The sequence below is a fragment of the Gymnodraco acuticeps genome, unplaced genomic scaffold (assembly GCF_902827175.1).
Source record: "Gymnodraco acuticeps unplaced genomic scaffold, fGymAcu1.1, whole genome shotgun sequence".
Classification (NCBI taxonomy): Eukaryota; Metazoa; Chordata; class Actinopteri; order Perciformes; family Bathydraconidae; genus Gymnodraco; species Gymnodraco acuticeps.
Window position 1 is genome coordinate 4,231,562 of NW_022990135.1, and position 24,373 is coordinate 4,255,934.

The 24,373-nt window shown below is 40.5% G+C and overlaps 2 protein-coding genes across 3 annotated transcripts in view; one reads left to right on the forward strand and one right to left on the reverse strand.

Annotated features, from left to right (window-relative positions):
* Window positions 1-24,373, reverse strand: part of si:dkey-1h24.2 (uncharacterized protein LOC100137117 homolog) — a 46,709-nt gene that overhangs the window by 14,288 nt on the left and 8,048 nt on the right. The window contains exon 2 of the mRNA XM_034217023.1: window positions 14,782-15,030. Within this exon, the coding sequence (XP_034072914.1) occupies window positions 14,782-15,030 (249 nt within the window). The remainder of the gene's footprint in view (window positions 1-14,781; window positions 15,031-24,373) is intronic.
* Window positions 6,475-24,373, forward strand: part of LOC117546699 (carboxypeptidase O-like) — a 44,170-nt gene continuing 26,271 nt past the window's right edge. Inside the window, exons 1-4 of one of the 2 annotated variants that reach the window (XM_034217026.1) lie at window positions 6,483-6,536; window positions 7,307-7,339; window positions 7,443-7,673; window positions 11,684-11,742. The gene's annotated coding sequence lies outside the window, so the exon portion shown is untranslated. Of the gene's footprint in view, window positions 6,537-7,306; window positions 7,340-7,442; window positions 7,674-11,683; window positions 11,743-24,373 lie in introns of both variants that reach the window. The other variant, XM_034217025.1, reaches the window with a different exon arrangement.

The window sequence follows — 24,373 nt, forward strand, 5'->3', positions numbered from 1 at the left end:
GAAAAACTAATTTAACTGATCTTTTTCATTTAAAAAAAACAAAAAACACACAATGCTAACAGTGAGCCTCTGAATTAGCCCCGAGCGAAAAATGCTACCCTATTACTGCACCGAAAATCACTCCTAGCTCCCTTATTACTTATCCTAGCTGCACATCCAACACATCGTTTATGATCGTAAAGACACAGAATCTAACGGTGCCCACCTAAACACTGAAAGATACAAACTCGCGACGTTATCAACAAAAACGTACATCAAAAACATGTGGCGCTAGGTAGCCTACAACGCTAACATGGCTTACCTTGGTTTTGTCAGGGGGCTGCCAACATTTGAGTTCAGCTTGGAGTGAGATTTTTTTTGGTGAACCGAAAAAAGAAACGTTCATGTGTACAGTGTTACAAATGTATTGAACATGTACAAACTAGGGTTTCCCATGAATGTACCGGGCGCTACAATGGAATACGCACATACACAGTGTACCCGCGACTCTTACAATGAAGGCTCGATAATCAGCTCACAGCATATCAAATGGCATATAGGTGTAAGCAGAGGTAAAGTGCTATTTTACAAGTGGGTTAAATGCATCAACCTGGTGCATCAACCTGGTGCACTTTGAGAGCAAAATGAATTTATGGTAAACAGATTTTCTTTTTCTTTATGGATATTTTACAAATCACTCACCTTTTAAACTGTATTCTTGTTTTACTGTCATATAGTATTTCATAACTGTTTTTCATTTATTCTCATAAATGGTGACCAAAACGTTTGAGACCCACTGAGATAACTAGACTAAAGTTAACTATCTAAACAGAGTCCCTTACATCACTGAGCTGTAGTTATCTCTCAGTCTGACAGGACAGAGCTCTCCTTTTCCTTGTTTTAGAAACAGCTTTTAATATCCGTTAAGCTAACCAGATGCTAACAACAACAATGCAAATAGTGAGTTTGGTAGAAATATACTGTATAATAGTAAAGTTATTTAAGATGATGCCATATTTATTGAAGATTTTACATTATAAATATTCCCCAAAATTATTCAAAAGTATATTCTTCCAAACTCTCTGCTGTAGTATGACCACCAGGAGACTATTGATGTGTGTGGTGAGTTTGGTGGTAATAAGCTGTATAATAGGGATTGAATAGTATTGTATTCTCTTTTTTCGGAGTTGCACTTTGCAGACGGTCCCTGAGCACTCGTTTCTTCTCCGGCTGCAGATAGAGACCAATGTAATGTGTCCAGCTCGGAGGACGGCGCGTATTGGCTTTTTTTGATCAAAATGTGACTGTAGTTCGTTGTCAACCTTACCACGGTACTTAGGAGACGTCATTTGTGTCTGAATAATGTTTTGTTCATGAGTTATTGATCCGTGAAATCAGAATCTCCCAATATCGTTCCAACTTTACTGAACTAAGCCAGAAGACCGTCTCATTTCGTAGACCGCTCGGTTTGCTGTTCCTTCACTTTATTTTTATATTTATATACATTTATTTTGGACGAAAACTTAGCGTGAGGAAAGGCAAGTGTGGCGTGAGTGCGTGAGATATGGGTTAATTGCGTGACTCTCACGCTCAATGCGTGAGTGTTGGCAGCCCTGGTTTTGTCTGGTCAAAACTGGTCTTCAATGGCATTAAAATGATAACAACGATGCTGTAGTTAATCCATAGGTTAATATCCAATGTGTCTGTGTCCCCTTTGAAATGTTCTGATGATCTATAAGCAATAACACTGCAATTCCGTTTTAAAATATCAGAGCAGGCCATTCCTACGCTCCTTAGCAAGATTGAATGCGTAAAGATGGAACCTTTTTTTTAAACATGAGTGTGTGCGGGACGATTTCCCTTTGATTCTATTGGCTCTAACGGTCAGAAAGAGTCACATGTCAAAATCGAAGAAGGGGGGCCAGAGATAAGGAAAATCCACCCAAATGGCCCCAGAATGCCATTGTCTAAAAAGGTCAAATATCACTTGTTTTGCATCAATCTTGATACAGGGTACTTATTATATGTTGTACTTTGGATTCCTAAAGCTTTTAGTCTACTAACCCATCATCCAAGGTTAGTTTTCACTATAAGTACAATATATTTTTTGGACGGACACTATAATTTACAGTTTTTTACCATGTTCAATCTGAAGTTTCTTTAAAATAAAAAACATCTATATTGAATCTGACTTTTCTACATCCAACTCACAGGTTTATCATTACTTTGAGAAAAAAGATTATTAAATTAACCCTTTTAGAAGGGAAGATATGGTCATTTGTTCTGGGAATGTCATTTGCAAGCCTGAAACCTGAAAAACAGGCTTGGGGCTTACATTAAAAGGCAGAATGGGTTGTTAAAATGCTCCATACTGGAACACGTTTTTTCTATTTTGGTCAAAGAGCCTTCACTGTCTACGCAGCAGTAAAGCCTTCCAGAATTTTCCATGACACAATCCTGTCCGATACCAATCAACTAAAATAGCCAGCTCCAGCTCGGACTGAGCAGAAGGAGGTGGGTGGCACAGTCAACAGATGCGGATCTCAACAGTGCACCGGCACTGTATGAGTCCTGCACAATAAGTCTCGCACACCCACACGTCTCTTTCAAGTGCTGAGCACAGGCACAGACACAGAGAAAGACCAAATCACACACTGGGGGTTTTCTTTTGTTGATGCTTGAAGGCGGTCATGCCCAGCCGCAGCGCCGGCTTACACAGATTGTGAAAATGCCGAACGCAGAAAGGTACGAATGGTTTGTCTTTTCCTCAAAGGAACGATAACAATAATGAGTAGAAGATGAAAGACAAAAAGCATTATTTATACAGCACTTTTGTAAAGTGCTTTACAAAGCAAACAGACTGCAGGATTAAAAGACAGGGAATTATACAGAGAGCATTACAAACAATTGTAGGTAAATGTATTATTAAAGAAACACTTTTAAAGGCCTTGCATAGAAGAAGTTGTAAAGGAATTGTTTAATGAATGTGAAAAAGCTTGTTCACTTCTTTCAGAGGGTTGGACAAGAAGATCACTAGTAGTTTATGTGTGTCAGGTAAATATGAAGCTACAGCCACAAGACTATTTAGCTTAGCATAAAGACTGGTAACAGGCGAAACGGATAGTATATCTAAATGACTCTACTAAATGGCAACCACACCAAACATTAGCCGCCTTTAGCTTAGTGGTGGTGACGCAAAGCCAAACAACCGTGATGTAGTTTGTTTATAGCCTTACGTTAGCATTTTACTTATGGCAATTGCATTTATGCTTCAATAATATGTAAAGATTATCCTGCAGAACAGAACATGGAAGTGCCAAATCCCAAGTCAGCCTACAAAAATATATGTACTATCCCTGCAGAACTCTTAATGGAAAACCTATCAACGTCACTGAAACTAGCTAGTGTAAAACTTCTACCCTAGTTTTGTTGCATTCTGTTATTTTTAAAAGACAATTTTGAACAGGCATATCAAAGTCATTATTTTTTAGCAGAACACACATTAAAATGCAATTTTTCAATGCAGGATACATGAAAAAGAGGCGATAGATTAGCCCAGAGAGCCCTATTAGACGTCGCATCCTGTGTGAAACAAAAAAGCCACGTCTCCAAATGAGCGATGTTTTCAATCCCTACTAGACTTATAAAGACTGATCGCTCGGAGGTTGTGCACTTTCATACTGATACCGCAGTGATTTGAATTGATGACACAGTAAAAGGTACGCAGACAGCTCTAAGACGAGTGTGCATCTAGTCTGAGGGATTATGTTCCTGTCCAGGAGCATTATAGGACCTGCATTCATCAAACCTCTCAGCACCTCAGTCCTGGTTCACATGACAATTTGTTTTATTACTGGAAGGGGAAGTCAACACTGATAAGAGATCAGCGGCAGTGATAAAGCAATTTGTTTTGTTTGGCCTCTGAAGAAGAGTTATGGACATCTTTAACACATTTTAAATGGACCGCAGCAACTGTAGAATGTATCAATACTCTATAGGAGGCAGTCAGCTCTTCAATAACACTGCTCATGTTGAACAGAAAGGACCCATTATACGCATGTCTCTATTTTTGTTGTTATTGTTGCAGAAAGTATGTTCTAGTTGAGTTTTCTGACAGCCGTGCCGATCAAAGCTTCACCCCCTTGGAACCTGGCAGTATTGAGAGGCTAATCTTAGAGGGGAGGATATTCTGCTGTGATTATGAACAAGTTGGAGCCAAGTTAACTACCAGCCAACTAACCGACTAAATGCTCACATTTTGCCCCTGCGCTGTATCTTCTCTCCTCGGGAGGAAGCAGCTCTAATCCTTTTTCTTGTTCATTAAGTCGGGCGAACACTCCACACTTCTTGATAACTGGCTTTTGAGTGAAGCCTGGAGTCGAGGGTCTTTCCGCTCACCTCAACCCAGGGGGAAAGATTTACATTCCTCAGCTGAAACTGCGCCTGTTATTTCTCAGCTTTCACCAAACTCTCCCAGGTTTCCATAAAAAGGCAGAAACAACTCTACAAGTGGAATTAATGTGCTATAGGTGCCAGACGCGCTTGCAGACAGTACTGAAAAAGTTTGCTATAAGCCACGGAAATTAAAATACATTATTCATACTGCACCTCTGGGGGAGCTGACACACTAGTAAGTTAGTGATTGCATCATACGATCAGCAAGAAAAACACAAACATGGATGTTTTCGAAGGCCGCACACATACACAACTGCACGCGGAATATTACAACATCGATCTGGTAACTGCCAGCGAAACAGTAAGCGGGCTATTATTCACATGATTATCGAGCGAGGGACAGATAGATGGATGCATAGATGGACAGTGGAAGGAAGGATGGCGTATTATATGTCCAAAGGGTGTGTGCTAACGGATGAGTTTGCAAAGGATAGATGAGTTTGCCGAACAGGTTGAATGAGTGAGGACGGTCAAGATGATCCTGTGTATTGATTGGCTGATGGAAGGCCTTGCTCATGAGATGCTCAGATCACAGGGAGCTTTGATTGATACGGATTTTACAAGCTAGGCTGATATTTGTAGAATTTAAATGAACAATTTTCACATCAAGAATTACGATGATTCTGGGTTCACTGCAAAGGCAGAATCAGACATGCTGTCCTTCTGGGGCTGAATTACTTATTGGTGAAGCCATGGTCTAGAGCAGGGGTGTCCAAACTACGGCCCGCAGACCATTTTGAATCGGCCCTCAGCTAATTCAAAAAGTATAATGAAACATGGCCCACAAATTAAACTTCTGCTTGCCTTATATTGTACTTCTTAAATATATATGTTCAAATATATTACACAGTATTCATGTGTTAAATCGCCCAATTTTCAAATAAATTCAGTCAATTAAAGTTGGAAACATTTTCTAACAAATCTAAGCTGATAAGAAAAAAGCCCCAATAACTTATTTCCATAACAACCTGGAAATATAACCTTCCTATTTCCTCTTATGATAAGCAATCTGAGGCTTCTGTTTTAAGGAATGAGCTTCTAACACAATAACTGAAACCCTCTGGAGAGCTGTGAACAGGGTTGGGAGGGTTACTTTGTAAATGTAATCAGTTACTGATTACCAGTGTTGTGCTAGTTACTGAAAACCAGTAACTAGTTACCATTACTAGTTACTTCATGTCAAAAGTAACGCAGTTACTTTACTAGTTACTTACACCCAAAAGTAATGCGTTACTGTTGAAAGTAACGTTTATGTTCCTTGAAAAATATTTCTCCCATTACTGCCCTTATAGCCTTCATTTCAGTACTGTTATTGCATTGGAGAATAATACAATCTGTTGATCAACTTGACATGCATTATATGCAATCTGGATTGCATCGATATTAGCTGGCTTTCCATTTTTGTATATTCTTTCTCCAGGTAGTTGGAAAAAGTTTTCCGTCCCATATGCCGTGTGCCGCCCGGACATGCTATCATGCTAACTAGCTCCCTGAAAGCGGGTGACTCCACTGTAGCAATAGCCTGCATGTGTTCTACAACATACCGTGCAATGGCTTTATCCACTTTTCCCTGGCTAGCAGTCCCTTGGTTAAAATCCAGCCGCTGTTGCTTAGGTGGAGGTGGAGTGGCGTCGGCTGAGTCTCTGTGGTCTTAGCTACTAGCTTCGTCCCAGCATGTTGTTTTTGCAGATGTTTTAAGAGATTTGAATGACTAGTTTGGGCAGTAGATAGGACCTTTGACCCGCCAAGACACAACTTACATTTAACTAAAACGTTCTTTTCTTTGTGCTCGACAAAAGTGAAATAGTGAGAATATCTCCAGGTGGAGAAACTAGACTTGAGCTCCGCCGCCGCCATGATAGTCTTGTTAGTAAACAACACAAACACGCCCACAGCCCGTCTCCGCATGTGACACAGGAAGTATCTAAGTACATTTACTCAGAGCCCTAGAGAGATAAGAGTTACAACACTCCCATAGACCTCCGTTGTAAAAAATGGCGGCGCCTACTTCCGGGGTATGGACATCGAAATAGTTCAAAATATTGTCATTTGGGCGTTGGACCTCATTCACTTACATTACGGCGCGTCGATTAGTTCCAGAGGTAAGTGGCTGAAATATCGAACTCTTTTGAATTGTCAACTGTCTATATTGTATCAGAGGCCCTTTATGATGCTTATACTGGTCTTCATTTGTATATGCACAGCGTAATTATCTATATTTTATCTTGGTTGTTACAACCAATTTAGCTAGCATTGCCTGCTAGTTAGCTAGCGCGACTTCGTCAGCTTTGAAGGTAAGATTTCAGTAATGAATCGCTAGCAGCTTATATATCAATGATGCTGGGTAACTAACAAGCAGGATTTAGATTGATTATGTGTTTTTATTGTTATTTTGGTTTTTATCCGCTGAACCTGATCGTGTCAGCCATCCTTAGTCGGCTTTTTCTGTATGATATGACTTGACTGCTAGCACTAGTAGAAATGAGGTGGCGTTTGTGATAAATATTTCATTTCATATTTCATTGAATTTTGGGATATACTAACATTTCATTATGTGACATGTTGACTGTACTTTGTTTTTTTTGGTACTGTTCCGTGTTAACTCATCTGTACTGTACAACTAGCCTAGCGCTACTCATGCTTGATGGCATGCTAGGATAGATTCCTTTGTATTGTAATATACACACTAGTTTAATGATTGTTCTTCAAAGGTATTATTCAGTCTTAAACAAATAATAGCCTACTGAATAGGCTACTCTACAGCAGTGAATGAAGGATGAGCCTAAAACATGGTCATGCATCCAAAATGTTTATTTTTAACAAAATAAACACTTTAAAAAAAATAATTAGCACTTTTTTTTTTCACCCACAGTGACAACGCGCAGAGCATATTGGAACTCTCCAGGTGTTGGGACAGAGTTCCTCAGACGAATGGACGAAAATGTGTTTTCCAGGCAGTCTTGAGTGAAGCGGCTTGTGAGAACAAATTTGTGCCCTTGTCTCAACAGGTCATGCTGGACCTCCAGGATTGTTGTTGTGGCCATCACCAGTCCTGTCTGGACTGGTTTCCAGCTGCCCTTGGGACCGATCTTCAGGCCCCGAAACAGATGGATGGAGTCCCGGAGGAAGCTGATGGCCTTATCATACTCCTCCATCTTGAAATGACTTAGGGCAGTAACAGTGTTGCGTGACGACATGAGGTCAAACTTTTTGGTGTCCAATGTTCAGTCACTGTATTGGTAAGCAACCATTTGTTTTGGTCAAAATGTGTTATTCACACTCCTGACTCCAGTTTGATGTGCTGCATTCTCCGCTGAGAGGTCATGGCTTGGAAGGTTTTATATTCTGTAGTGTCTCAACAGAACCTAATATGAATTGCTTTATTGTCTCGTCGCTGGATCACCTCCCCCTGGCAAAGTGGCCTCGTTATTGTTGACAAACCTGTTTTTGTTGCTGGTTCAACAGGAGCTTCTGTAAATAGTTTTGTAAATAGTTTGAATATTTATCATAGTAATCATTTTTAGTCTCCCACTCTCTCAATTTAATTTATCGTTTCTTTGCCCCACCATATGTTTTGTTGTCCAAGGGCACTAATTTGGTCTGTGTTGAAGATTGTTTTACACTTTAGATTAATCAAAATTGTGTTTTTTGGCTGAATTAATCTTTTTCTGTTGAACCCTAACCCTCTTTGTTCTCCTTCTCATTCATTTTACTTTGTTTTGTTCTAACACACATCCCACATCACATCACTTTTTCCATACACTGTTCTTAATACTTGTTCACACATTTGTTCGTCCCTTTTACTTTGTTCTTCCTGTTGTTCTTGTTCAAACACATATATCAATTGTTCATCCACTGTTGTGGTAAAATGATATTCATAGTCTTAACATGATCATGCTAACATGAACACAAACGTTTCCCTCCAAAAATGTAAAAGTATCTAAGTACAGGCATGAAAACGGGTCAGGGGTGAAAAAGGTGAGAAGGATATTATCCCTCTAGGGGGGTCCGGGGGCATGCTCCCCCAGAAGAACATTTTGAATATTCCATATTTTAAAGCATCAATCTGATGCATTTTGAGATGCATTTTTTTGCCAACCTGGGGAGAGCTGGAGAAACTTAACTTCAGCCATGAGTCAAAAATATTATTACATTACATTACATGTTACTTGTTAGACGCTTTTATCCAAAGCGACTTACATACTCAATACTGTGGACAATCCCCACAGGAGAAATTTGGGGTGAAGTGTCTTGCCCTATTATGGCCTCCTTACTAAGTATTATCAGGGATGCAAACTCATCAGGTATGGAAAAGGTGACAAGGACCCGAGCCCCCCGACCCCACGGAATATCGGCTTTAAAATGAGGAATAACAGAGGATTTTAGCAGTCAAAACAACTAAAGCAGCAGTGTTAATAATAACAGAAACGCTAAAGAGTCACATCTAATCGAAATATATAAAAGCATTTATTTTAATTGTGTAGCAGTCAGTTTATAATTTTGGCAGCACTCTTGAGCATTTTGAAAATCTATTGTCATGCCTCTGTGCAAGGCTTAGTCTTTCTATCTTTATGGCATCTGGTGTAAAGTAACTAAATTCATAAACTCAAGTACTATAGCCTACTTGGGTACAATTTTGATATACTTGTACTTTATTTAAGTATTTCAATGTTTTGCTACTTTGTTCTTCTTCTCCTCTACAGTTCAGAGGTAAATGGTGTACTTTTACTCCACTACATTTATGTAATACCTTTAGTTACTTTGCAGATGTGGATGAATGATGTGAAATCTAATCAAGTGTTGAATCAGACTTTAGTTAAAACTGTCAATAAAAAGTATGCAATAATGCAATTACAGCTGAAAAAGTACTTGGGTGTGTGTTTTTTTTATATATATATATTTACCATTCAATAACGCAATCGCTGCTGTCTGTCTGTCCCATAGAAGAACATGACAGCGCAGCGCAACTATACTACGGACGTGACTGCCCTGGCAGTGACAGCAACATAGCCTGCTTGTGCTACCACACTTTCCCCTCAAAATATCGTTAAATAACGAAATTTCTAAATAGTGCCAATCCATACAAAGTGTAACCACATCATGTAAATATGAAAGCAATCTTTAAAAAATAACAGCGTTGGTTTAATCTATGACTATTTTGACCATGTTTGTGCTGTTTTTGCCATAGAGAAGCATTGCAACGGAAGTGCGTTTTGAACTATCCCGGCATACATAAACCACGTGACCGGCTGGCGGCGACATCAAAGAGTGTCGTAACTCTTATCTCTCTAGGGCTCTGCATTTACTCAAGTACTTAAGTACAGTTCTCATCTCTGTTCGCCTGGCTGTTGACTATAAAAAAACTAACGGAGTAACGCACCATGTAGTAACGGTAACTGAGTTACTGAATATAAAAAGTAATGCGTTACAGTAACGCATTACTTTTTACGTGTTAGTCCCAACACTGCTGATTACTGATTACATGGCTCTGAAAGTAATCCGAATACAGTTACGTGTAAAAAAAGTAACGTAATCAGATTACTTTTAGATTACTTTTGGATTACTTTCTTTTTCCATCACAGATGGGTATGTTTTGGTGAACAGGAGACACAAAAAGCAAAAGGAAACTGAACGTGTTTTTACTGTTTTAATGGCTTATCAAGAGCACAACTGAAACATCACATCTGAAACGATGCAACAACATAATACACTTTTTGGGGATGCAGCTTGGGATGTGAGGAGTGAGGGACACGGCTTAGAACGGGCGTGTCGTCTTCTGTCCTACCAGTGTTGGCAGGACATGAATTAAAATGTCGAACTCGGACTTAATTTTAAGGACATGTCGGCCAGGGGTGTAGAGCTATATTTGTTTAAGCACCGGATTGGCAAAACAGGAGAGTGTGTGCACCAGTCTGCCTTGATCTATGTATTCATGTCTGTGACACTCACAATACCTGCTGCCCACAGCTGCTTTATAGAAGGAAAACCTCCTTCACTTCATGAAATCTCTGCAGCACCAGGAGGCAGCGGGAGGGTTAACTCCGCCTCGGAGAAGAGGAGCGCGCCGCGCAGTGCCTTTCACGCACCGCCTTTCACGCACCGCCTTCACTGTGTATACCTTCAGAAATAATCATTAGTAAGGCTAAAGAGCGACCGCAGGCTGATGTGTTTTAACCACACACACCTATATATATATACACACGCACGCGATTTAAACGCAGACTTTTGTTCCTCCATGTTTCGTTGTTATTGTTTCACTGAGCGAGTGGACCCGCGATTTTTTTCCAGCCGCTTTTTTGGTCCATCTGCGGCGGTAATAGGTTTTGTGGGCTTTGATGATTCGGCTGTACCTTTAGTAATGCATATTAAATGTTGAGGAAATCTTTCCACCAATAATTCCAATAAGTAATCCAAAATGTATTCACCTCAGGTTTACGAAAGTAACTGTAATCAGATTACTCGTTTTTCAAATGTAACGCGAGCTGAATACAGTTACTTGATTTTTGTATTCTGATTACGTAACGCCGTTACATGTATTCCGTTTTTTTCCGTTTATTGTGGCCAGCCTAAGGCACACCTGTGCAATAATCATGCTGTCTAATCAGCATCTTGATATGCCACACCTGTGAGGTGGGATAGATTATCTCGCAAAGGAGAAGTGCTCACTATCACAGATTTTTTCAGATTTGTGAACAATATTTGAGAGAAATGGTTATTTTGTGTATATAGAAAATGTTTTAGATCTTTGAGTTCATCTCATGAAAAAAAAAAAAAAATAAATTTATATTTTTGTTCAGTGTAGAATAATTTACCTACATCGGATTGAATTCTCCAATTTATAACTTAATTTATGAGGCAATATAACTGACCTCTAGTGAGTGGCCCAGCCCTTCTTATGTTTTTCTGTATGTTTGGACAGCCCTGGTCTAGAGACAAATGTGCTTGGACTACAATTGCCTCTTTTTCATGCCTATGCCTGTGACAGCCATGGCCAGAGGCATTGTGTTTTCAGGGACCATCTGCTGCACACCATATCTCAAGAACGCCTTGAGGGTGTTTCTTCAAGTTTGGCACAAATGTCATGGATGAACTGATTAGAATTTGTAGTTGGAAGTGTTTGCCCATAACGCAATAATTAATTAATTGTTGTTAATAATGTCCACAAGGTTTTAATGATGTTATTTTGGACTAGCATTGAACTGCAACTTGACTGACAATTTATTTTTGCCATTTTCCATATATTTCACAGGGTGAAGTCCAGTCCTGACATGCAACAAAGATCCCATCCTAAGGCCAGCATTGTTGAAGGTAGGTCATGCTTGGTAACTAATCCCAAGGCCCACCAAACACTACTGTTTAAAGGTCATACATAACAAGATTCAGAACGTTGTAAGAGAATTGTTAGAGAATGAAAACTATGGGCAGAAAACACGAAGCAACACCCAGAGAGACTGTAGTATTTGTGAAAATTCCTGCTTATACCAGCTGAACTAAGCTCTTTTTTAAAGGCTGGTCTCCTTCTTCCAGCTGCTGACCGGCTCTTGGTCTAACTGACAGTCGGAAAGCTCACTAGTACTAGTTTTCCCCCTTCAACTCTGAATAGACTCAAATGCAAATAGTACACATAGCTTACTGTACAAGCTTTAAGAACCAGATCATTTGCAATTATTTTCTTTAAATTGCACCTATCATGCTATTTTTAGGCAATAGCATAGGTCTCAGATATATACAAATATATAAAAAACATTTCTGTGAATTGTTTTGATCAAAATACCAAACAGATCACCCATTCTAGCCATGCCTCATATCCCTCTATTTCACTTCCTGTTTCAAAAGTGCTGATTTGGGGTATACAGCTTTTAAAAATAAATAAAAATTGATAAAAATAAAAAAGGAGGGGGCTGAGCTCATGCGGGACCCGGCAGCTACTGTCTAAACTAAATACTGACGTGATGAAACGCCATATCATGGATTATCAAGGATTCTTTCTGAAACAGTTTGGAGCTCAAAGGCTTTCTCTCTTGCCGGTTATACCACAAGGTGAGTTCCTTTTTACTTCCTGCTTCTTCACACACATGCTCTCCAGTACAGGTTAGCTCTGAGTGTTAGCGATGCTAATGTAAACACCGACCATATTACGTCCAAAACAGTCAGCATTGTTTTTGATAGCAGTTTCTGATTGGTCCGTGGGCGTAAAGGCAGCCTACATTTCAGATTTTACGTCATATCGGACGCAAATCTGGATCAGCTCCGTTGTACCCCCGTTTTTAGAGATTTGGGTACGGAGGGAAAGAGAGAGGGTTTTATTTTCTGACGCTGCGTGAGTTCCCCGACACACCGGGGACACATATTTATGTATAAAAGACATAGAAAAGTGCATTTTGCATGATAGGTCCCCTTTAACATTTATTCTTTCGGGGGCTATGGCTGCTAATGGGTCTCCCCATCATTTTATCCTTGTTGAATGAACCTCAAATACAGCTCTTTCATCAACTTTTAATTCAAACCTAGACTAATGAAAGTCTTAAACATTGCAGATAACATTGTGTTGTTGCTGTTCTGAGGTAGCTGCTAAAGCCCCTGTCACACTGTCCCGAAATTGACACCCGATGGACACACGAATATGGAATTGTGAATTTCGCACGAAGATGGCCCCGAACCACACACGAAGGCAACATTTACATTACATTTAAGACATACAACTGCAATGAAAGTACCAAAAACAATTATGTTACAGTACTATGATACTGTACTGATATATTCAGACTTTGTTCTTTACTTTATCCGTCTTTATATGTAGAAAATATTACGTTTTCTCCGTAATGTTGTTTCCATAACAACAACAACTTCCTGTCAACTGTCCTTCAAAATATAATATTATATCCTTTTTAGTTTCACAGAACACAAATTGGGTTATTTACATAATATGTTTACATGATTTTGTTGTGCAATAAAACAACACGATAAAGGAAATGTTCAAATTCGGCTGTGATCGTAGCAACATCGGGCCATTCGTGGGGGCATCTTAAGCCATCGTATGACCGCCGGTGGAGTTTCTCAGGCTCCGGCAGCAACTTTGTGAGCAGTGGCAAAATCTTTGGCATGCCAACAAATTGCCGAAGGACCTTGCGAAGGTTCATTTTCGTGTTGAATTCGTGTGTCAATTGTGCCCTTCGTAAGGCCATCGTGAGGGCATCTTGTTATCATCGGGGCCATTGGGCATTCGCCCCGATCAGAGTGAAGGCGAATGCCCGATGGCACCTATGATAATACGAAGATGACACGATTTGACAAGATGTCCTCACGAGTGCCTTATGAAGTTGCCGCTCACGAAGTTGCTGCCGGAGCCTGAGAAACTCCACTGGCGGTCATACGATGGCTTAGATGCCCTCACGAATGGCCTGATGTTGCTATGATCACAGCCGAATTTGAACATTTCCTTTATCGTGTGTCCATCGGGTGTCAATTTCGGGACAGTGTGACAGGGGCTTAAAGGAAGTATCACATATGCAGTGGAGGATATCCAAGTCATTATTCACAGTTTAATAAAATGCCAGTGTTCATATGGTGAAGTGATTCATTGTCTAAAAATCATTACTTATCAGTTTAGCACTTAACTTGAATATATTACAAGTTTACATGAAAAGTGTTGGACAAAGCGGACAAATAACTAAAGGTTTGTGTTTTAAAGTCTGAGGATGTTGCCCCCTCCTCCTCCTCGTTCTTATCACAGCTCAGAGAACCCAGTAATTGAAAAGAAGCCTTTCTTCACAGATGGTGCATCGCATTTCCTGGACAATAATAGGATTGCGGACCTCCCCGTTCAATAGCTCTGATCAACCATACCAAGCTCAAAGTGAGGCCGGGAAAGTTCCTTTGCCGTGTCTTGCCGGTGTGACTCAGGCCTCACGTGGCACCTTCACTCCGGCCTGATGGGAGCCAGCTCATCGCTCAGTCACACTCCTGAAGACGTGTGACTGCTCGAGCTCTTTGAGCATGATGGTTACCTTCTGACAGGCAAAATGAAGCCCCTAGAAAAGCTCTTGTAAGATATCGAGCAATTTTCCGGCAGGATTCTAAAGCCGGAGCAGTTTCTGATCGGTTGACAGCCACATATTTCTGTTCTGGGATAATAAGCTTTTTAACCCTGATCATTCTTTAACATAACAAATGGATTCATTTAATCTTGCCTTTCCCGAACAGCTCTGTTCAGTGTGATTTGGAAAATAATAGACCAATTTCCTGCGACTCAACTAGCATTTCATTTAAGAATTGACTGTGACAAATAACAGCCAGCCTGAATCCCCCTAGCAACAAACTCTTGGCAGGGAAGTGAATTTTTCTCACCCATAAAGTAGGTGACGGTCTTGCACATGGCCGCTCCGAAGATGAAGTCCTCCAGGATGTTGGGGATGAGGGTGAAGGGCATGCAGAAGACGGCCATCATGAGGTCGCTGAGCGCCAGCGACAGCAGGAAGGAGTTGGTGACGGTCCGCATGCGCTTGTTCAGCACCAGGACCACGATGATCAGCAGGTTCCCGAAGACGCTGACCAGGAAGATGAGCGAGTAGAGCAGGATGCGGAAAGAGTCCATTTCTGAAAAAGGAAGATTGGAAGATTGATTAGAATCTTAGAAACAAAGGAAGCACATTTGTCGAAGTGAGGTACACAGCTTCTGATCAATGAGAAACACAGATTGAATTCTGCCAGACAATATTTATTTATTTCATCAAAACATCTCTGTGCCATTTTCTCTGGGTTTCAAGAGTCACCACTAAATATTTAATGTAACTGGGAACAGAAATAAATAAAAGAAGAAGAACAAATAGGAGGCAGAAGAGAGAGATACTTGCTGACAAAAGACTTCCAACAAATTCACAAGAGACTGAACATAATCAAATCCAAAACGTTTTCTTCATCTGTATGCAGGTGTCAGTGCTCTTTCTTGTAATCATTCAAGAAACCCACAAGATAGCGACACCTCGATTAATAAAATAAGACATCAATATACGAAGAGAACATGCTCAGGTTTTTCACCTGGGAAATTACACTCCGGGCGCTAGTGTCGTACCAGACAAAATAAACGTTGCATAATCAACAAATTGTGCTGGTGACAATACTTTCCTGCTCCGGCTGTGAGCCAAATTATAATTAGCAGCATAATAATCAGAACAATATGAAGACAAACAACATCATGATCAGGTGGTGTCCTGGGAAACGAGCTCAACATGGAAAACAAATATGATAATTAAAAATATTTAAACATCTTTCCTTTTCCTAGTGTCATAGCAATAACCCAACATGAACAATTACTCTGTTGGACATGTAAGCAAAACTACAAATTTAAATATTATACACATTTCAGGTTCATATTCGTATTTTGTGCTTCTACTGTCACGTACATGCTTTCATGTTCAGAAAGTGCGTTTAGAGACCATTTACATGCACAAAAACCTTTTTAACACACTACAGGAAAGGAAAACCCCCCCAAAAAGCATCATAGCCTCTTCTGATAAAAAACAAATATAGTTTTTTCACATGGCTCCCTTGTTTTTGCCACACAGTTGAGCATCAGTGAGAGCATAATGCCAGCCGGAGGGTTTTTGGGATGCTCCCTTCCCTCACAGCGGCTTGTCACTGCGAGTCTGTATGTGAATGAGAGTATCTAACATGCAGGACATGGTCAGATCCATGATGTAAGACAGGGACAGTGTCTGTCCTCAGCACAGCCTGCAGAAAATACACACTCTCCCTGCAACTCATAAACACACTGGCCTATTTACAGACATGATTCCTGAGCATTGGTCCTTATGAATAAAATAGCAGATGTTTTTAAACACCTTTGAGGGAAACCGTCAGTCTCCAATACATATCTAACGGATAAGGAATAAGACGTTATTGCAAGTTTCGTTTATCTACAATCTGCAGAGGAAACGACAAAGATAAAAGCAGGTGAGGGATTTAAACCTAGGACAAGAGCAGGGATGCATGTTAATCACCTCTGCCGTCAGAGACACCCAGTCCCCCTCAACTGCAAGTATGAATTATTCTTTTGATGAGAGAATCCTCTGGTGGCTCTGGGACCAGTTCCATCAGAAGATTGACATCACGGTCCAGTTAATCTAAGCAACATCCTCCCTTGTTTCACTCACTGACAGATACATTTCAAACACAGGTGACAAGAGTTTTGATTTACACAAAAGCATTATGGGGGATATGCATAATCAGCACTCGCTTGGGAGGCTTCCTACACAAACTCAGAGCAGGTAGCCCCTACTGGCACCGCAGCTTCTTTTATGTTGGATCATAAGCTAGTGGAAATGGAATTATCTATTCATTGAGCACCAGCGCTATGTTGGCTCCCCTGGGCTTAAGGACTGCAGGACAATTCACTTTGGATCCTTTGACCAAGCGTGACAGCTGCATTCAAATCCTCTATAAATACATGCCTTTAGAAAGATGGCCTCTATATGCAGCAGGAGTTGTTGACGTGGAACATTTTCGCCGTGACCCAGGGCGGAGAGATCAACGCTGTTTATCTGAGGGTTGTGGCTGTTTATTTAAACACTGTTTGCTTTACTTTTGCTCTGTATCCTTTCAGCTGCTGCCATGCAAACTGTAATTAAGTTTCATCACTTCACTTAGTGTTATCTTTAGGAGAGGATTAGCACAACTTTAAAGACACGACGAGGCATTTATAAAGGCATTTATTTAGGGATGTGGAAGAGACTCCTGTTCAATCCCACTCCAACAAAACATTCCTGTCACGTGGCATTCCCATGCAAAGGTTATGCTACACCAGGGGGGTATACTACGAAGCAGGATTTTCGCTTAGCCGGCTAACTTCAGGGAAAACTCGGGGTTTCCGGTCCTATGAAGCTGGTTCTCTTTTTAGCAGGCTAGATCTCCATGGTAACTTATGCTGTGCGGCTAACCTGGTCGGGACCAGGTTAGGTTGCAGGCTAAGAGCTCAACTCAGTGAAAGCACCGCCTGCTGACCAATCAGAGCTCAGTGTGCGGAGTTTAAAGCGATCAAGTCATATTACAGGAGAAAGGAAATACAGAAAAGCTGCCGTTGCAGGAAAGACGGCCGGCAAAAATCAACCGACTGTGTGAACGTGAACATTAATAGAATATCACCTCACATCTTCAGAGCAATCTGACTATTATAACATTAGCGTTAAGAAAGCTTACTTAAATATCTGCCACAACATAAGTAACCGGATCAGAGTAACATTAAGTACAGTCCGCGGCATATCACTTCATAATGTATCATATATTTCCTTATCTGAGTCAGCTGAGCCGTATCTGGCCGTGCAACACTCAGTGTCACATACTGTATGCAGAAGTATTATTTTAAGCAACACATTAAGTTGACGAAACACTCGATTCAAATGTAATTAAAGTCAGATCGTGTCTTAGACGGGACAGTGATATCATAAACCTGTTAATGTACGCATTCAAACACTTTTTCTTTTGTCAGCTGTATTCACCTTGCAGGTGCAGCTATGTGGCTTTTATCCTGGATAAAGTGTTTAAGTCATGGATGTTTAAAGTTTAACTTCTTCATATGTCTAATATTATAGGTGACTTTTCATTCAGGAAGTATGACGCTGCGCTGTCAGTATGCTTCTCCATATTTGTGATTGGTCGAATGCTCCAAATACCACCCCTTTCATGTGAACGCGCACCTAACTACATAGGGCACGGCTGGCTTGAGCGATCCACTTGATAACCCGCGTCGTAGTACAGTTTAGCGAGAGCGCGTATGTTTTGGATTAGGCCAACCGGCTAACTCAAACATATCCAGGTTAGGTTGAACCAGCTTCGTAGTACAGGCCCCAGAGGTGTCAAACTCAAGGCCCGGGGGCCAAATCCGGCCCGCGACTTCATTTTCTTGGGCCCCACAAGAGCTTGCAAAGAATATAATATGTTTATTATACGGTTACATGCCGATTTACAGAAGCATGTTGCCCATAAACTACATGTCCCATAATGCATCTCAAATATGCATTTTTGTTTCAGAATTTGACTTTTCTTCTTCAAAATATGACTTTTTTCTTAGAATTTGACCTTTTCCTTTTCTTTTCTCAAAATGTCACTTACAAGTTACAACCGGCCCTTTAAGTGCAACCATAATGCGAATGTGGCTACACCCTTTAAAACCGAGGAGCATGAAAGTCAGGCTAGCACTTTTTCTGTTATTCTGCTTGCAAAAGGAAAGAAAAATCACCACTTTGTCTGAGATCATTAACGATCAGTAATAATCTTGGGCTATGACTGAGATGTCACAATTCTGAACTACCTTTTAATCAAAACTGCCTTTAAGCAATATTTTATACCCAGCCCCTCTGAGATGATGAAATTGTAGAAATGACTGTCAATGCCGTGCAGATCTAATGTTATTCGTTATTACAAGTGAGCAGAAAGCCCTTTGGAAATGAACCTGTAGAGCACTAGACACGAGTCAGGAAATTAGACCTGGACTTTTGGGAGTCTGCAACTAATTCCCTTTTCTTAATTATGTTATTTCAAACTTATATGACATAGTCCTGAATGTACTTTCAGTGAATGTGCGAGCACTCTTTGTCCTGGTGAATGGTATTAATTGACTGTTGATCAATCGATGGACTGTTTGTTTCAGCACCATTTTGAACACAAATATCCAGTATTTCCACATTCTGTTGTTGTCATTTTTTGTTCAAACATGCTTTACAGAACTTTTGACCACTAGTTGCACTCTTGGGCCATTCTTTTAAGAGTTGGTCCCCATTTTGTTCAGAAATTGTACATTGTTTAGCTGCCAGTTTAATGATGGTCCACTGATGATGAGTTAATGGTGTGTCTCTAATGTGTCTTTTGAAGGGTTTTTGGAAAGAAATGTGCTTAAATTGTAAAGCTATAACGCTGATATGTTCAAACACATCATCCTAATATTCAGTTTGGCAGCTTTAATATTACAGAAATCAGTCACATATGATTACATTTCATAGATCACTATTCTGTTGAGAGCAAAACATCGTTAAAATACATTTCCATTATAATTACAAAGAGACTCTTTCGGAAAGTCGGAGAAAAACATATTTTTTAGAGATAAAAAGTCCTCAAGTCAAGAGACAAACAAATATATCAATGTCAAAATGTTCCCACATCCCGGACGGTGTAATCCCTCAGTGACAGCAGAGGAATAGAATATAAGATGATCCAACAATACAGTAGCTAGATTGCATTTTCACATTTGATTCACTTGTGAAATCAAATGTGATCATTTTTGCAGGAAGAGAAAATAATAACAAATCAACCATCAGATTGTTGTGCTGTAAGATGTCATTTACCTTCTATGGTGTTTATCCGCTAGCTAGCACACATACAAAAAATTGGCTCCATTTGACTATGTTTTGAAATCGAATAATCGATTTTTTCTCGAAGGCTTTCCAAGTACACTACTGGCTTGTTATTACACATGTGTTTCCTTATAGCCATTAATGGTGGTGTTTTGGAGTCATTTCATCCCTAACTAGTAAACACTCCAAATTGGAATACTAACATGCTCGGTATGAATGTTTCCTCGGAGGGGGAGGTTGTTTTCGATGCCAGAAATGTGTCGACACTGCCAATAAATCAGCATCTTACATCACACAGCGCTGGCTGTAATCCCTATCATTCTCTCGCTGCTTGTCACGGCTAATCAGTCGTGCCTCTTCTTAAATCGCAGTAGAAAGTTTCCAGAGTTGACGCCGTGTCTTGCATGCTAACAGACCCCATCAAAAGATAGGGATTGTGCTTTTGACCTTTAAATCACAGAGGACAGGCACGGTCACTGAATGCCAAGCTTTACTTTGTGTAAGGTTGATAGACTAAAGGGATCAAACTGAATCTTTAGTTTTAATAACAAAAATACAGTTTCTTATTTAGCGCTGGAACAAATTAAGAGACAACTGGTTGATTATTAGTTTATCTAGAAGATAAACATTTTATAGGTAGGCTATGTGTTTAAAGAGGCCCTATTATGTTTTTAGGAGTTTCCCTTTCCTGTAGTGTGTTATAGGTGTGTGTGCATGTGGTCTGCAAAGGTAGTTCCTCTCACACACATCCCCCCCCCTCGTCTGAAACACCCCATATATTGGACTCATTTGATCACCTCCGTAGCATAGTGACATCACTATATAACACTCACGCTTCTATTGGCTAGCGCTCCAACACATTGTACGATTACAGTACAGTTGACAAAACAAATTATTTGGAATTTGGAAGTTTAACAATATAAGACAAAGATATGAATTTTACTCTAACACATACCTACACGATGTAAAAGCTTTTAATATTTTACAGAGCTGTATATGACTAATTGCATATTTGACATTCTCCTTACAGCTCTTAACTGCACTTTGAATTTCTTTGGTAAATGATTCCTTTGACAGCAATTAAATGTGAGTGTCTGCCTATGGGCTCAGAACAGTCTCATAATACACACATGCACTGCACACAGAAGGATTCACACTTGTATTTCCGGATCCATACTTGTGTTTGTCAATGCACACACAAATGTGTTCCGTTTCATATACATGTAAATAAAATCCAAATACAGAAAAAAGTTTTACATATTTTGTTTTCCGTTTAAATCCTCTGAACCTGCAAACACAAACCGCTTTCTGTGCACGGATCGCTGTTTCTATCTATAGCCAATCAGATGTCTCCTCCATTCTAAGCAAATCACATGAGCGCGCCCCCACCAGTAGCGTGGCGTGGGGGAAAATGTAGGGGAAGCCCATTTTTTGGGTCGGGGGGCGGTCAATAACGTAACCAGATGAGTGATTACAGCGCCCGGTATCATTTTACACACATTTGTATCACACAGATGCAGGACTTGCACACGCCTGTTATCTAACCGACAGGTCCGCACGCACTCTCCAGCTGAAACTCTCTTCTTATTAATTTAAGCATTTTACTTATTAATGTATGCAAACAATCACACAATCTGTGATTTTTGGATTTACCGTGCCTCTCAATTGCCCGTGGCAGGTTGGCAAGGTCGATGAATCCTGAAGTTGCCCAAGTATTGTTCAGGGAGCACGAATCCTTGTCAAAAAGAAGACATGGCCAGCCAAATAGACGCTGAAGTTTAGCGCTTCCAGTTAGCCACTCCGTGCGGACATAATTGTCCTCATTGAACGTCCGATTATCTCCCTTTTCCCTCTGTGTACACACAGCTCGAGTGCGGGCATTGGCCTGTCATCTGATTTAATTTTTAGTTGCTGCTGTAGCGGAAGTTTAGTAAAGTTATGTTTGATTAAGTACGCCAAATCTCCACCCTCCATAATGCTTCATTTGCTTGATAATTTCTAACGGCGGTGATGACAGTTACAGTATTAAAACTGATGTTGATGTGATTTGATTGGATGGCAGTGTCCAATCAAATCGCCAGCCGCCAGCCGCCCCTGAAGGGAAGCTAGAGGCGGCTGGCTTCCCTTGGCATGGCCCTGACCAATCACAGGTTGGCAGGGGCATCACGTGGGCCTCATCTGATTGGTCAATCCCTCCATTTTTTTTCACCAAAGGAAGCCAGATTCGGCTGGCCTCCTCTCGCAACAGTGAGTGCAATCTACTGTTTCACCATAACATCTAGAGGGGCGCTGTTTGTTTCACTCTTTGTAAAATACTCAATGAGAATGGGGGAGAGACGGGCCGGCAGCAACACACAGTAAAGGAGAATTATCGAAACAAAACAAAGTGTTTTTATTTATTTATTTAAATTATAACTACAATCCGAAAAAACAGAGGAAGCCTGGCTTCCCTTGGCCTCCGGGAGAAAACGCCACTGGCCCCCACGAGGGTATGATTTCTTGCGTTCATGACACTTCATATATACGCATTTTGCGCTGTCCGGTCAGCTCGCTAAACAGAGGGCGGAGCTTCAGATGATCATGCAGAGCTGCTTGTCTCCGTCAGACTCAGCAGCTGATCTGATCTCTCTCTCGCGTCCGGTTATACTTCACTCGCATTTATGTCCATATCGATCAGATCCAGCTCTCCTGATCGGCCTTTATAGAGAGTACCGATCAAACTATCAAGAGTGAATATCGGCCGATAATGACCGGCGGTCATTATCCCCCTTCAACTTCATACAGACATAAATAAAGCAGCTGTATTCGACACACAGGAAACACACATTTAAAACGGTTTTGCCTGCCGTTTTTGTGTACACAAGCATTCATCAATGGTTCGGAAAGTGGCGCTGTACCTTAATAATATAAAGGCTTGTATTTGCGTGCATTTCCTGTTCGGAAAGTGGCGCTGTACTGAGAGTGGAGGTCTCCTGACATTAGCGCCTGCAGGCAGGCTCCATGGAGCTGTCAGCTCCGGACTGCGCAAAATGCGTACATGAAGCGCTACGTCATGAACGCAAGAAATCTACCCTCGTGGGGGCGCGCTCATGTGATTGGCTTAGAATGGAGGAGACATCTGATTGGCTATAGATAGAAAAAAATTACAAGTACGAATCGGCTGACCGTCAGGGGAGTCTCAAAAACCCACACACGAATGCACAGCGATCCATGCAGAGAAAGCCATAGCCGCGGGAAGTAGGGGTGCTGGGGGTGCTGCAGCACCCCCTGTTGGCGAGTGGTGTACATTTGAAAAACTGAGTGACCACCTAAATAAAAATGATTAAACTACATAAAATAGTTATGATTTTACTTAAAATAAAATTAGCTGTATACAGTAGCATATAATAGTCATAGTATATATTTGTATATATCAGGTGGCTTGAATTTATTTTCCAAATAAATAAAATCCGAGTCATCTAGGTCATAGGTCGTGGGAGAGTGACGTAATTGACGCGACACACACACTGCAGAGTGACAACTTTATAGAATGGCGCAAAAAAGGATTTTGGATTTTTTTCTCCAACAAACAACCCAATAAAAAGAGTGGACCACCAGCTACTCCTCAGCCCACCACCTCTACAACTAGAGTAATATGACACAGAAGAGACTGACACATCTGACTTTAATGCATGTCCATAGTAACATTTTGGACAATGTGGATGTATCTGCTCTAATGAGGGTCTTCATTAGTGCCACCCCAGGCTACATTTTGAGTTTTGTGAAGCCCCAACACAAGGTAAGACGATGTTTCCTTTAATGCTGCTGCCGCTGTGCAGTGTTTTGCCTTGTCAATCAGTTAAAATTGAATTCATTTTTTTATTAATATTGTAAATAATATTTTCTGACTATTTGTAATGTTATGTAGGTTTGTAAGACCCATAGTTAGCATGTGGGCATGTGCAGCTGTTGCTAAGGTCTATAATGGTTTATTAAAGTTAAGGCGAGACACCCCAGGTGAATAGGGTAATTTCTCCAGTTAATTACCTACAATAAGGCAATTGTTTCTTATATTACAAGTTTTATGAATATGCAAATGAGCCATTATCTCATTACATTTGCGCATATTTTAACACATTTCAGGAACCGAAATCTGAACTTTGGATAAAGCCAGGTTCAAAATGCTCGTTTCATTTTGTAGTCATATTAGCATCTAAGGCTTTTACAGAAGGGATTTTGGATATCTCTTTTTATCACTCCATAAATCAGAAAATACTGTCAACAGCCCTAAAATATCAATTTTCGCCATGTTTCTAGGTATAACATCTTATATAATTCAGGCTATGAATGATCTATGAACAAACCCTTCTGTAAAAGCCTTCATAATATTGATAGGAATATAACTGGAAGGTTTGGTGTATGTACGTGCAACTGAAGTTGAAATTTCGAACTCAGAGTAGGAGAAAAAACTCATTTTGAGAAAAGGACCTTTAAAGATTGCAGTGAGGCGCTAGCTAAACCCTCTGTTCTTTGGATGACAGCTTGCGCATCGACGCACTCCGTGAAGGTATTTCATGTTCGGGGTCATTTGTGTTTTGTATAACCTTGCTTCGTGC